Here is a 15,324-nt window from a genome sequence, read left to right on the forward strand (position 1 = left end):
CTATTTTTTACATAACTTGAACCAAAAAATCTATATTTCTTGCAATTTTTATATGAAGTAAGCAGAGTTACAGTTTTAACAATTAAGTTTTGGTTGTTTATTTTGCTTACTAAAACATGTTTTTTTAACAGGGTGGTGGAGCAAAAACATTCTTCTTACATAAGGAAAAGGTAAGGTGTGTAATAGAGCTTTTTTTATTTTTAATCCATAGATATGTGTATTTAATCAGGGGACAAATGTGTACATCTCCAATTTCCAAATTATCAAAAATATAAAGGCATATAAAGTAGGAACCACAAGCTCATTACCTAAGCTGAATGCTAATTCTAATAAGACATTGCTTGCTGCAGATCAGTTAACTGTACAGTTAAAGAACAAGCCCATAGCTTCTGGTCAATGACAGCAACAGAACACTTCTGTGAGTAAGAAACTTCTTGGACTGTTGTTATGTGACTTGATACAGACATACGCTACCACCATGAGTACGGACGCGGAGATGGCCTTATATGGCAAAGCTGCCATTTACCTTCGTAAGCCAGAGAAGGAGAGGATTGAGGCTCAAGCTGCACCATTTGACGCCAAAAGCGCCTGCTATGTGGCTGATGTCAAAGAGCTGTACTTGAAGGCAACAATCACCAAGAAAGAAGGTGACAAAGTCACCGTCAAAGTCTTGGTCAACGATGAGGTTGGTACAGTAAAGTCACATTCAACTGGGAGTTAATCGTGATCCCTTCTAACTGTGACGGATTTCCTGTTGTAGGAGAGGACAGTTAAAGAAGCTGACATCTCCCCAATGAACCCTCCCAAGTTTGACAAAATTGAGGACATGGCCATGATGACCCATCTCAATGAAGCCTCTGTGCTGTATAATCTCAAAGAGCGTTATGCAGCATGGATGATCTACGTAAGATGAACTCACTAAAGAGCAAACAGAAACATTGAGAGTCACTATAGTTGAATCTTAAACACTATTAACTTAAAATGTCGATTATTTCTTTCAGACCTACTCTGGGTTGTTTTGTGCAACTGTGAACCCCTACAAGTGGCTCCCAGTGTACGATTCTGAAGTTGTCAATGCCTACAGAGGCAAGAAGCGTATGGAGGCTCCACCCCACATCTTCTCTGTCTCTGACAACGCTTATCAGTTCATGCTCACTGGTATGTCCTGAACATGAAAGAATTTGTTCATACAGAATTTGGTGGTTTTGGCTGACATGCATAGTGAATATCTCCATTTCTCATTTTAACAGACGGGGAAAACCAGTCTGTCCTGATCACGTAAGTCTCACATTCGTTGACTTTATTCATATTAACTGAATATCCTGATCAAATACTAACAAGTCTGTGTCTATACCCAGAGGAGAATCTGGTGCTGGAAAGACTGTGAACACGAAACGTGTCATCCAGTACTTTGCCACCATATCTGTTGCCGGAGATAGTAAAAAGAAGGAACAAACCAATTTCAAGGTGTGTTATGACAACATTTCTGAAAATACAGAATACTTGCAGATGAAAATCTTTTTCTGATGTAATTTCTTTAAAACTGGATTATAGGGGTCACTGGAGGATCAGATCATTGCAGCCAATCCCCTGCTGGAGGCTTATGGTAATGCCAAAACTGTGAGGAATGACAACTCTTCACGTTTCGTAAGTATGAAATTGTTTCTCCATGTTGCTAAACATTTCCCATGTGGATGGACTTTTAACGATTCCTTTGTTCCAAACAGGGTAAATTCATCAGAATTCATTTCGGCACAACCGGCAAACTGGCCAGTGCTGATATTGAGACATGTAAGTAGTCATGTAATAATGAAGCTGAATCTATTTAACACAGTCTTAAAGGAGCAAAACATGAGACTAATGATCAACATTTACAGATCTGCTGGAGAAGTCTAGAGTGACATTCCAGCTTCCTGATGAGAGAGGCTACCACATCTTCTACCAGATGATGACAGCCCACAAACCTGAGCTGATCGGTAAGCAGACTGAGTTTTTGCCGTGTCAAATGGAATCTCAGTCATCCTATAAAACAACGTGTTGACCATTTCACCCTTTTTGATTGTTAGATCTGGCACTCATCTCAACCAACCCCTATGACTTCCCCATGTGCAGCATGGGTCAAATCACTGTGGCCAGCATTGATGACAAAGTTGAGCTGGAAGCCACTGATGTGAGTGATCTTCTTCATTCAAGCATCAGTTATATTGTGGAAGTTGACTGGTGCATTGTAATTGCCTTTTTAGGACCATGTCCTGAAATGATTATATTTCACGTGGATCATTCTTTTCAACAGAATGCCATTGATATCCTGGGCTTCACTAATGAAGAGAAGTTAAGCATCTACAAGATGACTGGTGCTGTTCTTCACCACGGTAACATGAAGTTCAAGCAGAAGCAGCGTGAGGAACAGGCTGAGCCAGATGGCAATGAAGGTGAGTACATGTGGGATATCTGCTCTGAATATTTGCAACCACATTAGTATATGTTCATAACAGACAATCACTGTGTCATTCTGTATGCACTTACTATAAATGTTTACTATAAAATGTTTTTAGAGGCCGACAAGGTTGCTTACTTGTTGAGTCTGAACTCCGCTGACATGCTGAAGGCTCTGTGCTATCCCAGAGTGAAGGTCGGAAATGAGTTTGTCACCAAGGGACAGACAGTGTCTCAGGTAAACAGGAGCAACTCATGTCAATAATGCCATTATTTAGTAAAATGTTACTGATGCTACTTCCATATGGATAAAACATTCAACTTTAGTAGATAACAGGAATGTCAGTTTTCAGAGATGCTGTTTTTAATATAAACTACATATGTTGTGAATCTCACAAGCCTGGAAGCAGATTTGGAGATCTATCTGTTTACAAAACAGTTGGCCGGCATTCATCAAGTCATGGTCTTGTTTTACTTTAGGTGATGAACTCTGTCACTGCCCTGGCCAAGTCAATCTATGAGAGGATGTTCTTGTGGATGGTCGTCCGTATCAACCAGATGTTGGACACTAAGCAGCAAAGGAACCATTTCATTGGTGTCCTGGACATTGCTGGCTTTGAAATCTTTGATGTAGGCCTAATTCCTCTAATTCAACATCCAACACTTTTCATGACAGTGGGTTTTCTTACTAAAACGAATGATTTGTCCATTCATAGTTCAACACCTTGGAGCAGCTGTGCATCAACTTCACCAATGAGAAACTGCAGCAGTTCTTCAACCACACCATGTTTGTCCTGGAGCAAGAGGAGTACAAGAAGGAGGGTATTGTCTGGGAGTTCATTGACTTTGGTATGGACTTGGCTGCCTGCATTGAGCTGATTGAAAAGGTATACTTTAAACTCATAATTCTATATTGTGAAGGTATTGCTAGAGTGTGACAGAGGGGTACTGTTGATTCATGACACACCTTATCTCTTTCTCCTTTAATCAAGCCCATGGGCATCTTCTCCATCCTTGAAGAGGAGTGCATGTTCCCCAAGGCTACTGACACTTCCTTCAAGAACAAGCTGTATGACCAGCATCTTGGCAAGACCAAAGCCTTTGAGAAGCCAAAGCCTGTAAAGGGCAAGCCTGAGGCCCACTTCTCCCTGGTGCACTATGCTGGTACTGTGGATTACAACATCGCTGGTTGGCTGGACAAGAACAAGGACCCACTGAACGAGTCTGTCGTGGGGCTGTACCAGAAGTCCTCATGCAAACTGCTGGCTCTTATCTATCCTCCTCCTCCCCCTGAGGGTATGATTTTTGATAACGTAAACTTCACCTGGAAGATTCTACTTACTTTATATTTTTGTGTGTGTTTAATGTAAATTTGAAGTCTCATATTCTAACACAAAGTTTCTAATTGATATCACATTCTGAAATACAGAGGCTGGCAAGAAGGGAGGCAAGAAGAAGGGTGGCTCTATGCAGACTGTGTCTTCACAGTTCAGGGTAAGGTTTGAAAAATACATAGTCTTTTGATGCTCACATCCATTTTTCTTTGATTTGATGAGAAAAATTCCCTGCTTTGTACATACAACAGGAGAACTTGGGCAAGCTGATGACAAACTTGAGGAGCACCCATCCTCACTTTGTGCGCTGCCTGATTCCCAATGAGTCCAAGACTCCAGGTATGAAAGATATATTCTTTTATCGTCGGTGTGTACTGGTTGGATTCATTTAATTTTGTTTTTGATACTTACCCTTACTGAGAAAATCTTATTCTCCAGGTCTGATGGAGAACTTCCTGGTCATCCACCAGCTCAGGTGTAACGGTGTGCTGGAGGGTATCAGAATCTGCAGGAAAGGTTTCCCCAGCAGAATCCTCTATGGTGACTTCAAGCAGAGGTACAATTTCTATGTTTATTACACTCCTGTTCTTGAAAAACTATAAAAATGAAATGATAATCGAGACCATCAACTCTCTCATAAAAGATACAAGGTATTGAATGCCAGCGTCATCCCTGAGGGCCAGTTCATTGACAACAAGAAGGCCTCAGAGAAGCTGCTTGGATCAATTGATGTCAATCATGACGAGTACAGATTCGGACACACCAAGGTAAGCGCGATTAATAAATTCATTGGCTTTAGTGTACTTACTGACATGATAAGTTTTTCAATAGATATTTTGTTACAAAGAATAATATGTTAAAATCCCTTTTTTTTATCGTGTAGCATCAGTCTATTTTACTGAAAAGTTAGAAGGGAAACAGGAGGGACAGTTCTGAGTCTTTTTGTTGTTTAGTATATATAGCAGACATAAGATGTTTCAATGCTTTGTTTGTTCAGGTGTTCTTCAAGGCTGGTCTGCTGGGTACCCTTGAGGAGATGAGAGATGAAAAGCTGGCAACTTTGGTCACAATGACTCAGGCTCTCGCCCGTGCTTACCTCATGAGGAGGGAGTTTGTCAAGATGATGGAGAGGAGGCATGTGGAAAACAGAAAACTATGAACATACAGTCATGGTTGAAATGTCCATTTGTCTATAACAGAAACTTTGTGTCCACAGGGAGGCCATCTATACCATCCAGTACAACGTGCGCTCATTCATGAATGTGAAACACTGGCCATGGATGAAGGTGTACTACAAGATCAAGCCTCTCCTGAAGAGCGCTGAGACTGAGAAGGAGCTGCAAAATATGAAGGAGAACTATGAGAAGATGACAAACGACTTGGCTACTGCCTTGGCCAAGAAGAAGGAACTGGAGGAGAAGATGGTGTCTCTTCTGCAGGAGAAGAATGATCTGCAGCTGCAAGTGGCATCTGTGAGTAGAAATCAATCAGGAGCTGTACTTTTTTTTATTGTGTTTGTGGAATGTTAATGTGCAAATCTACTTTTTCAAACGTAAACTAGGAATCAGAGAATCTGTCAGATGCTGAGGAGAGATGTGAGGGACTTATCAAGAGCAAGATTCAGTTTGAGGCCAAACTCAAAGAGACAACTGAGAGACTGGAGGATGAAGAGGAAATCAATGCTGAGCTTACTGCCAAGAAGAGAAAGCTGGAGGATGAATGCTCTGAGCTCAAAAAGGATATTGATGACCTGGAGCTTACCTTGGCCAAAGTGGAAAAGGAGAAACATGCCACTGAGAACAAGGTTTGGACATTTTTAACTGTTTGTGCAGATCAGGTAGAACAGAGTGCTATCAAGTGATAACAACATCTTTCTTGGGCATGTAGGTGAAGAACCTGACTGAGGAGATGGCCTCTCAGGATGAGAGCATTGCTAAACTCACAAAGGAGAAGAAAGCCCTTCAGGAGGCTCATCAGCAGACTCTGGATGACCTGCAAGCTGAGGAAGACAAAGTCAACACTCTGACTAAAGCCAAGACCAAGCTTGAGCAGCAAGTTGATGATGTAAGTTTAGAAAGTTACCTGGATTTCAAAACAAGATTCTTATCGAACCTGATAACAACAATCCCACATCAATTTTCAGCTTGAGGGTTCTCTGGAGCAAGAGAAAAAGCTTCGCATGGACCTTGAGAGAGCCAAGAGAAAGCTGGAGGGTGATCTGAAACTGGCCCAGGAATCCGTCATGGATCTGGAGAATGACAAGCAGCAGTCTGATGAGAAAATTAAGAAGTAAGAGCAGATCCTTTTTTTTTTTTTCAAACTCCAGTGGGGTTCTAGACATGCATGAATTCTCACAAAGCACATTCATATTTTCATAGGAAGGACTTTGAAATCAGCCAGCTCCTCAGCAAGATTGAGGATGAGCAGTCATTGGGCGCTCAGCTTCAGAAGAAGATCAAGGAGCTTCAGGTGACTGATCGATTGTGTTGAATCACACAGTAGTCTATATTCAAAGTTCAAAGATTACTGAAGGACAACATATCCACATCCAACAGGCCCGTATTGAGGAGCTGGAGGAGGAGATCGAGGCTGAGCGTGCTGCTCGTGCCAAGGTTGAGAAGCAGAGGGCCGACCTGTCCAGAGAACTCGAGGAGATCAGTGAGAGGTTGGAGGAGGCCGGTGGTGCCACTGCAGCTCAGATTGAGATGAACAAGAAGCGTGAAGCTGAGTTCCAGAAGCTCCGTCGTGACCTTGAGGAGTCTACTCTGCAGCATGAAGCCACTGCTGCAGCTCTGCGCAAGAAGCAGGCTGACAGCGTTGCTGAGCTGGGAGAGCAGATCGACAACCTGCAGCGTGTCAAGCAGAAGCTTGAGAAAGAAAAGAGTGAATACAAGATGGAGATTGATGACCTCTCCAGCAACATGGAGGCCGTTGCTAAAGCAAAGGTACACAATGCATTAATTTGTACTTTATTAAATCAAATAAATCAAGACATGTCTTAGTTTAGGTAAACTCTTACTGATTCCATTTCTGTCCTCCACATTAGGGTAATCTTGAAAAGCTGTGCCGTACTCTGGAGGACCAACTTAGCGAAATTAAGACCAAGAATGATGAGAATGTTCATCAGATCAATGACTTGGGTGGACAGAAAGCTCGTCTCCTCACAGAAAATGGTACGCACAAGACAGAATTTCACTGCAGACAGCGTCAGTGTATGACCACGAAAATGTACACAAACTAATCTCTGGTGACCATTTTCACACAAGGTGAGTTCAGCCGCCAGGTTGAGGAGAAAGAGGCCCTCGTCTCTCAGCTGACTAGAGGCAAACAGGCCTTCGTACAGCAGATTGAGGAGCTGAAGAGGCAGGTTGAGGAGGAGGTCAAGGTAAGACACATTTAAGTGTGTACTGCTCTCACTTGTTTGTCATTTAGAAATTTTATTAATTAATTTTCATGTTTCAACCAGGCTAAGAATGCTCTTGCCCATGGACTGCAATCAGCCCGCCATGACTGTGATCTGCTGAGGGAGCAGTTTGAGGAGGAGCAGGAGGCCAAGGCTGAGCTTCAGCGTGGTATGTCCAAGGCCAACAGTGAGGTGGCTCAGTGGAGAACTAAATATGAAACTGATGCTATCCAGCGCACTGAGGAACTTGAGGAATCCAAGTGAGTAACTCTCAAATCAAACAATAGCTTTTAGTTTAAAACCTCTTGCTAGCATCAGTATGCTTTTATCAAATCTATACACTTTTTCAAATTTGTGAATTAGAGCATCACATTAAAAAAAAAACAGAACTTTTTTTTTATGTGTTCATTTTAATCTTTAATAAACTAACTGATACGTATATCCACTCAAAGATCAATCTCTCTTTTTTTCATTCAAGGAAAAAGCTGGCCCAGCGTCTTCAGGAGGCTGAGGAACAGATTGAGGCTGTGAACTCTAAGTGTGCTTCCCTGGAGAAGACCAAACAGAGGCTCCAGAGTGAAGTGGAGGACCTCATGATTGATGTGGAGAGAGCCAATGGGCTTGCTTCCAATCTTGACAAAAAGCAGAGGAACTTTGACAAGGTAGCATCTATGGCCTTGGGCGATAAAGACGTAAACCCATGAATTCATTTTCCATGTATCATTAAATAACTCAAGCGTACAAATTGTTTTTATCTAGGTGTTGGCAGAGTGGAAGCAGAAGTATGAGGAGGGTCAGGCAGAGCTTGAGGGAGCTCAGAAAGAGGCTCGTAGTATGAGCACTGAACTGTTCAAGGTGAAGAACTCCTATGAGGAAGCCCTGGATCAGCTGGAGACAATGAAGCGTGAAAACAAGAACCTGCAACGTGAGTTCTGACCAGATTGTGTCTGCTCATGGTGTTATTTTTTGCTTTTACATGTAAAGATTAAAAATTATTCAAACATGTCTTTGCAGAGGAGATCTCCGATCTGACTGAACAGATTGGTGAGACTGGCAAGAGCATCCATGAACTGGAGAAGTCCAAGAAGCAGGTGGAGACAGAGAAGTCTGAGATTCAGACAGCTCTTGAGGAGGCTGAGGTAAATTTTTTCGTGCGAGTTCCTCTGAAAAGAAACGTCCAGTTATGAAAACACCCTCTGTAAAATGTTTGTGGACAGAGTAAATACTTTTGTTTTTGATAACGTTAGGGAACTCTGGAGCACGAGGAGTCTAAGATCCTGCGTGTCCAGCTGGAGCTCAACCAGATTAAGGGTGAGGTGGACAGGAAGCTTGCAGAAAAAGATGAGGAGATGGAGCAGATCAAGAGGAACAGCCAGAGGGTGACTGACTCCATGCAGAGCACTCTGGATGCTGAGGTCAGGAGCAGGAACGATGCCCTGAGGATCAAGAAGAAGATGGAGGGAGACCTGAATGAGATGGAGATTCAGCTGAGCCATGCCAATCGCCAGGCTGCTGAGTCCCAGAAACAGCTGAGGAATGTGCAGGCACAGCTCAAGGTATTGTCAGACACAGAGCCGTGGCAGGGACCCAGACGACCTTGTGGTATGTTTGTGACTTAAGTGTTGTTGTTTTTTTTCCAGGATGCTCAATTGCACCTTGATGATGCTGTCAGAGCCCAGGACGACATTAAGGAACAAGCTGCTATGGTGGAGCGCAGGAACGGTCTGATGGTGGCTGAAATTGAGGAACTCAGAGCTGCTCTGGAACAGACAGAGAGGAGCCGCAAAGTCGCTGAGCAGGAACTGGTGGACGCCAGCGAGCGTGTTGGACTCCTGCACTCTCAGGTGAATAATCTGACAACTTCTCTGAAATTTCACAACTCTAAACCATTCAAAAATTAATTTGTCTAAATCTGATCTTTTAGAACACAAGCCTTCTGAACACCAAGAAGAAGCTTGAGTCTGACCTGGTTCAGGTCCAGGGTGAAGTGGATGAAAGTGTTCAGGAAGCAAGAAATGCCGAGGACAAGGCCAAGAAGGCTATCACTGATGTAAGTTTAAATTCAATTTGTTTTCCCTTAAACTGCTATTAAACTTTGAAAACATTTCATCCTTAAATGTTATCTTTTCTAGGCTGCTATGATGGCTGAGGAGTTAAAGAAGGAGCAGGACACTAGTGCTCACCTGGAGAGGATGAAGAAGAACCTCGAGGTTGCCGTTAAGGACCTGCAGCACCGTCTGGATGAGGCTGAGAACCTGGCCATGAAGGGTGGCAAGAAGCAGCTCCAGAAACTTGAGTCTCGGGTAAGAGGATTATGTTGAGATTTCTGAGGTGGAACAAATCTATAAAAAACATACAAAAACTCCCAGATACTAATTCACACATTTTTTTTTTATTTTCTGAAGGTTCGTGAGCTGGAGGCAGAGGTTGAGGCTGAGCAGAGACGTGGTGTTGATGCTGTTAAGGGTGTCCGCAAATATGAGAGGAGAGTGAAGGAGCTCACCTATCAGGTAACCACATTAACACTGACACAAACACTATATATTATTCTAATACCATCCTTGTCTTTACAAAAATGAAACATTCAAATTCACATTTTCTATTACAGACTGAGGAGGACAAGAAAAACGTTGCCAGGCTGCAGGATCTGGTTGACAAGTTGCAGCTCAAAGTGAAGGCCTATAAGAGGCAGGCTGAGGAGGCGGTAAGGAAAAAAGTTGTTTCATACGACTACTGGATGTATCGCATATGTTGTCGGTCTTCAATTCCTCTACAACGTTAAGCATTTTATTCTGTCATGTATTCCAGGAGGAGCAGGCCAATGTTCACCTGTCCAAGTGCAGGAAGATCCAGCATGAGCTGGAGGAGGCAGAGGAGCGTGCTGACATTTCAGAGTCTCTGGTCAACAAGCTGAGGGCAAAGAGCCGTGACTCTGGCAAGGTAAATATATTTCACTTTAATGAACGTGTAAGTTTGTTAAAGCAGATAGAATTCAGTGTTTAGGCTTTGTTTAAAAACTGTTTGTGTCCTGTTTAATTGATGTACGGTTTGATCTGATCAAACTTAAATCTAAAACAATGTCACAGTCAAACATCACTGATCCATTTCTTTTTCTTTGTTTTTACAGGGAAAGGACTCTGCTGAGTAAAGTACATTGTGTTTCATTACGTTGTATCATATAATATGATGTCATTCATTCTGAAACAATAAAGAATATTGCTGCTCTTACACCGCTGTCTATATTACTATATTTTTCTTTTCCATTCATGAATAATAGCCCAGACTCGAGTCAAAATAATTCAGTAACATTTTAGGTTACATGACCAAATAATTCTTGGTCAGAAATACAGATTAGTTTGTTTGGAGAAACACCAAATATTAGAGGAACACATCATAAGGATTTCAACACATTGATTTGAAAATTGTAAAACAATTTACTGAGATAAATGTGGCATCTACAGCTAAGAAACTGGTCCAGATAAGTAATGGAACTGGCAATATGGCAAAAGCAAAGCAAAGAGGAAATGTGTGGCAACGATCTTAACTTAAAAAAAACATATAACAATAAAGAAAAGACAATTAATTATCTTTAATCAATTACCTGCTCTACTATTTGAATATATGAGGGACCATGGGGAACAGGTGGAAACACTTTGGAATCAGGGAAGACAATCAGACACTTGACACAAGAGGAAGGGCAAGATACCTGAAACGAAAGGGGCAGTTAGTATTTAAAAAATAAAACAGGAAATGAGGAGACAAGACATGGATCAAAACATAAAACGTGACAGAGCCCCTCCCCTCAAGGATGGCTACCAGACATCCCTATAGGGTGGGAGGGAGGGGCTCTGGTCTGACGGCCAGACCTCCGGCGTCATGGACGACCCTCCAGAGCAGCGAGGAGAAGCGAGATTAGACGTGAGCCAACCCGGGTTCCCACTGGCGAAGGCAGCGGCGAATCCGCTCGGGCTCCCACCGGCGAAGGCGAGAAGAGACGTGAGTCAGACCGGGCTTCCACTGGCGAAAGCAGGGAGACAGAAGAACCCACCCAGCCCACTCTCGGCGAAGCCCACAGACAGAGTGTAAAATTTAAAAAAGTATAAAATTTAAGGTAGACTTGCACATATGTTTACACTTATAAAGTCCACTTCTACAGTAACAACTACCTTCCTGTTTCAACAGAAAAATAGTGTGAAATACTGTTATTATATTATTTATTTATATTATTTACCCCAAAATCTGCTCAACTACTTTTCTTCTTTTAAAATTAAACTAAAATAAGCTTAATGAATGCAGACCTATATGACCTTTCAATCAAACTGAAAATGGTTTCAACATGGATTTCAGTGCTGAGCTATAAAGCAGCAGCTGTTGCTATAAATGCTTTCAGGCGTTTAAAACTTTGCTATCTATTACATATTTGTAAATACACTAAAAGTACCAACCTACCTTTGCATATTTGCCCCCGTTTGGAGGGAGGTAGTGCTGAAACAGCAGCTCAGAGAGAGGGCAGGACAACAAGCTGAGCTGACAAAACTCCAGCAGGAAAAAAAAGGTAGGAAGAAGGGAAGAACAAAAATGCTTTTTTGTGTTTGAATCCTCCATTCTATTCTACAACTACACATCACTCTCCATCAAGCTAAACTACTTTGGGGACAGTAACATTCAGTTTTACTTTCATTGTTTTTGTCCTTAAAAAAGCTCTGTGGGTGTGTGGCATTATTCAGCTAAACCCTGAGGTTAAATCCTAGCAGCTAAACACAAACTTCATTTGAAATGCAGATTAATCTTTTATAATACTGATGAAATAAAGAACTACTTAGACTTACTAGTCCATTTGCCCACTGCTGTCCTAAACAAGACATTAGCAGCATTTTTCCTGAGCCAGCCTCTCCAACAAGTACTGTCACTTTTCCTGCACATCCCTGTAGGAAGGTCTCCAAAGTCAGTCTGGACTCCAAATAGCCATAATCACCATCAGGCTCTGAGTTTGGTGAAAAAATGGTGAACTGTTGTCACATAGACTGTTTTATCATGTACACTTTTTAACATGTACATTTCAATTCCATATTCAGCTTTTCAAACGAATGAACTGAATTAGCAGGTTTTTACACAAATTTAGCAAATTTCCTGTTGTACAATAAAAGTAAGAGGAAGTACGCTGAGTTGGTGTTCTGCTCCCTCTGTCTGCTGAGCTCGGGGTCTGATCAGGCCTGTCCCTGCCTCTGCTTGCAGATCTTATGTTGACCCACACTTTCTCCAGCTGAACCTCCTTCACCAGCCGCACTGTCAGTCTTCTCCACCGCCTCAGCAAAAAACTCACCACCTCAGTAATGTACTGCTCCCAGTAATCTGCGGGTATAAAAAGTTATAAAAACACACTATTAATAGAGTGCAAGCCCCCTGAGTAGCTTCACAGACGCACCGTCTTATATTTAATGAAGGTTGGATACGCTCTATTTTTATGTCATTAATTGGAGTTGAAATTATTTTCGCCCAACATTTAGAAAACTCTGAGCACAAAAAAATTGTTTGAAAGGTTTAAATAAAATAAAAAACATTAATGTAATCTAGGGCACGTTGTCAAATACAAAGCCAGTCAAATTCTGAGCTATTCAAGTCAGCTAGTTTGGAATCACACACATCTAAACCCGAGAGCTTAACTGGCCGTTGTAATGTAGTACTGAATCAAATAAACATAGATGAGATGCTTGGTTAACTCCCACTTCAACACTATAAAAGTGAACTGATAACATTTAGTGAGAAAATTTATTGGAGGTTTGGGGTTTCATCTTAATGTTGGCAGCAAACATCAAGTCTGGTATGTTAGTATGTAAACTGTAATAATTTCCAGGCATCAGGGGCAGCATATTATAAAATGGGCTCCAAAAGTTAAACCCAATTCCACATAAACATCTATGAATCTATGTGTGATGAAAAGTGGATGTAATATTTTGAGACAAAGTCCTTCCACTGATAGTTGTACAACTACTGCATACTCCAAAATGTTTCCTTGTGTTTTTCTTTAAGATGGAAAAGATTTAGGTTGTTGCAGCCATTTGTCAGCTTGGTTTGTGCAAGTGAATGTAGCTAAAATGTCACATGGTTTAGATGTTGTGTGTATGCTCCACCTATTCGTGGGCGTTTGATGAGCTGCTCGTCTGAGGGTGGTGTTGATGACTTCAGATCCATCTCACAGGGGGTTGAATCATTGCACCCTTCTACGGTAAAGATGAGCACATGAAAAACAAGCATTGCCCAGTGAACATGGAAATGATCAAGACAAGCAGTGCACCACAAGAATCATCTTCAATTCTCTCTTTTCTAGTTTTCAAAAGATCTTTAAATCAAAAAAGAATTTAAGAAAGGAAAATCAGGGGATTTCCAGAATGAAAAGAAACTAAACTATAAAACAGACTCATAATTATTTTCTGCATGTGTGCCAATAAGTTCAGAACATCTACTACTTTCAATTTCACTTGTTTGTCAGAGTGTTTATATCTGCTGTGAGGCCTTTACGATAAAACCAAAACAGCAAAGATGAAACTAACGTGAAATAAATAAACACAGCTCATGAAAAAAGGTTACAAAATCTGTACTACCTGTGAGAGACTCTGAGGATGGATTCTGTTCAGCAAGCGCAGCGTCAACTACACAAACAGATACTTATGCTGTTAATAATGCAGTCAAGCACAATCACAGTGAGAGGCATTATCAATATGAACATTATCATTTTTACAATCCACAGTGTGCAAATGGCACTGTCTCTGTGGCTTTAAGTGGCAAATACCAAGCAACTTAGGACTACTAAAAGAACAGAACATCAGTTTGACCTAAGATTGCTTAGAAAGAGTTCAACAAACACAAAAAAAGGTTTGAGGTGTTCTTCCAGTCTCCATATTCCTCAGATACCAATTTGATGGGATCTGAAGGCATCCATGGAAAGGAGGCCCAATCATCAAACACTCCAGCCCACAACCCACAACCCACTGGGCCCAAAGGATATATTGCTAACATAGCAACCGGTAGAAGACAACCTCAGATATTTAAGAGTTCTTTTGAGGAAGACCCACACAGTATTAGGTGGGAGGTCATAAAGTCACGACCTTAATTGCCACTTTATGCCCTTTATAGTGCAAAGATGTCATATTTTTTCAATGTTTTGCAGTTATTTCTCTGTTTTGCCAAACCCTGAGATATGTGTATAGAATTAAAATGAACCATAATCCAGCCCACCAATCGGAAGGTCGGTGGTTCGACTCTGGCTTCCCCAGGATACATGTCGAAGCGTCCTTGGGCAAGACACTGAACCCCACGTTGCCCCCCCAGTGTATCATTGGGGGTATGAATGTGTGTGAATGATTAGAAAGCACGTAGTTATGTGTATCTTAAGACGTGCTGTATGAATGTGTGTGAGTGGGGTGAATGTGGCATGTAGTGAAGTGCTTTGAGTGGTCAGTTAGACTAGAAAAGCGCTATAAAAGTACAAGTCCATTTACCATTACAAGTTACTGTGAAATTTTTGCTGTTACATGAAAAAAGAAACCTTCTGGTCGAAGATCAGCATTGCTTGTCAACATTCACAGCATTATTTCGTACTCACTGTCGGCATATCCAGTCACTGATATGAGCCTCGACTCCAGACGCATGGGGAGGTTTTCACAAAGGACACAAACAGTCTGAAGGAAGTTGCGGCAATCTGTAGCATTTGCCTTCTTGTAGTACTCCAACATGGCTTCAATATGGTCTGTTCCTGATGCTGCTGTAGGGCTGGTGGAGGCTTGCTGATTGTGCCACCCAGTTTCACCGGGCATCATTTTGCAGAGATACGTTATGACTGAGGGCGACTGACTCCGAAGGATGTGGGACAGTTCTTGGGATTCCTGAGCCAAGATGGAGTTCACATTTCCATCATCGGGGTCAACCTCCTCATCCATGGTCAGACTCCATCAGCTGACACACAAAAACAAACATATGAAAAAAGAAGTCTTATCACAATGAAGAGAATCATTTCACAAATGAGGAACCCTTTAAAATTTGTAATAAATAATGTTTATTTATTCGAATAAATAATCTAAAATAAAATACAAAACAAAGTCAGAGATCATTACAAAGAGAGGGACACTTTGCAAAGTAGAGTTAAGCAGAATA

General features: G+C 41.6%; 2 protein-coding genes across 3 annotated transcripts; one reads left to right on the forward strand and one right to left on the reverse strand.

The window, feature by feature from the left end:
• The first annotated feature begins 131 nt into the window (after positions 1 to 131).
• On the forward strand, positions 132 to 10,401 carry LOC140307689 (myosin heavy chain, fast skeletal muscle-like). Its single transcript, XM_072386673.1, has 40 exons — positions 132 to 175; positions 464 to 685; positions 761 to 904; positions 1,002 to 1,158; positions 1,251 to 1,278; positions 1,359 to 1,467; positions 1,555 to 1,647; positions 1,728 to 1,791; positions 1,878 to 1,976; positions 2,067 to 2,170; positions 2,294 to 2,432; positions 2,556 to 2,674; positions 2,917 to 3,066; positions 3,153 to 3,323; positions 3,429 to 3,732; positions 3,866 to 3,930; positions 4,022 to 4,109; positions 4,209 to 4,326; positions 4,414 to 4,537; positions 4,768 to 4,908; positions 4,991 to 5,242; positions 5,332 to 5,574; positions 5,658 to 5,834; positions 5,914 to 6,059; positions 6,149 to 6,239; positions 6,326 to 6,715; positions 6,817 to 6,943; positions 7,037 to 7,155; positions 7,237 to 7,433; positions 7,652 to 7,835; positions 7,933 to 8,098; positions 8,188 to 8,312; positions 8,421 to 8,729; positions 8,814 to 9,017; positions 9,098 to 9,223; positions 9,306 to 9,476; positions 9,579 to 9,683; positions 9,782 to 9,877; positions 9,982 to 10,113; positions 10,301 to 10,401. The coding sequence occupies exons 2-40, from the start codon at positions 479 to 481 to the stop codon at positions 10,319 to 10,321; spliced, it is 5,805 nt and encodes a 1,934-aa protein (XP_072242774.1). The 5' UTR covers positions 132 to 175; positions 464 to 478; the 3' UTR covers positions 10,322 to 10,401.
• A 1,426-nt stretch (positions 10,402 to 11,827) lies between these two features.
• LOC140306700 (protein NLRC5-like) lies at positions 11,828 to 15,115 on the reverse strand. Of its 2 annotated transcripts, none has more exons than XM_072385296.1 (5): positions 14,777 to 15,115; positions 13,776 to 13,823; positions 13,305 to 13,394; positions 12,334 to 12,525; positions 11,828 to 12,157 (listed from the first exon to the last, which is right to left on the reverse strand). In XM_072385296.1, exons 1-5 carry the CDS (start codon positions 15,108 to 15,110, stop codon positions 11,928 to 11,930), a joined length of 894 nt encoding a protein of 297 aa, XP_072241397.1. In that variant the 5' UTR covers positions 15,111 to 15,115; the 3' UTR covers positions 11,828 to 11,927. The 2 variants fall into 2 exon arrangements, with proteins under 2 accessions (XP_072241397.1, XP_072241398.1); XM_072385297.1 differs by having other exon boundaries at positions 11,830 to 12,158; positions 12,341 to 12,525.
• Positions 15,116 to 15,324: the final 209 nt, after the last annotated feature.

Source organism: Leuresthes tenuis, unplaced genomic scaffold, assembly GCF_036924035.1.
Source record: "Leuresthes tenuis unplaced genomic scaffold, fLeuTen1.0.hap1 SCAF_5, whole genome shotgun sequence".
Classification (NCBI taxonomy): domain Eukaryota; kingdom Metazoa; phylum Chordata; class Actinopteri; order Atheriniformes; family Atherinopsidae; genus Leuresthes; species Leuresthes tenuis.

Bases quoted from the DNA above. Each gene is read 5' to 3' on its own strand.
- LOC140307689 (XM_072386673.1), top strand. From the start codon at position 479: ATGAGTACGGACGCGGAGATGGCCTTATATGGCAAAGCTGCCATTTAC. The intron at 9,477-9,578 runs GTAAGAGGATTA...TATTTTCTGAAG, and splicing joins TCCAGAAACTTGAGTCTCGG to GTTCGTGAGCTGGAGGCAGA. The intron at 10,114-10,300 runs GTAAATATATTT...TTGTTTTTACAG, and splicing joins AGAGCCGTGACTCTGGCAAG to GGAAAGGACTCTGCTGAGTA.
- LOC140306700 (XM_072385296.1), bottom strand. From the start codon at position 15,110: ATGGATGAGGAGGTTGACCCCGATGATGGAAATGTGAACTCCATCTTG. The intron at 13,824-14,776 runs GTGAGTACGAAA...CTGTTTGTGTAG, and splicing joins AGTGACTGGATATGCCGACA to TTGACGCTGCGCTTGCTGAA. The intron at 13,395-13,775 runs GTAGTACAGATT...TCTTTACCGTAG, and splicing joins ATCCTCAGAGTCTCTCACAG to AAGGGTGCAATGATTCAACC.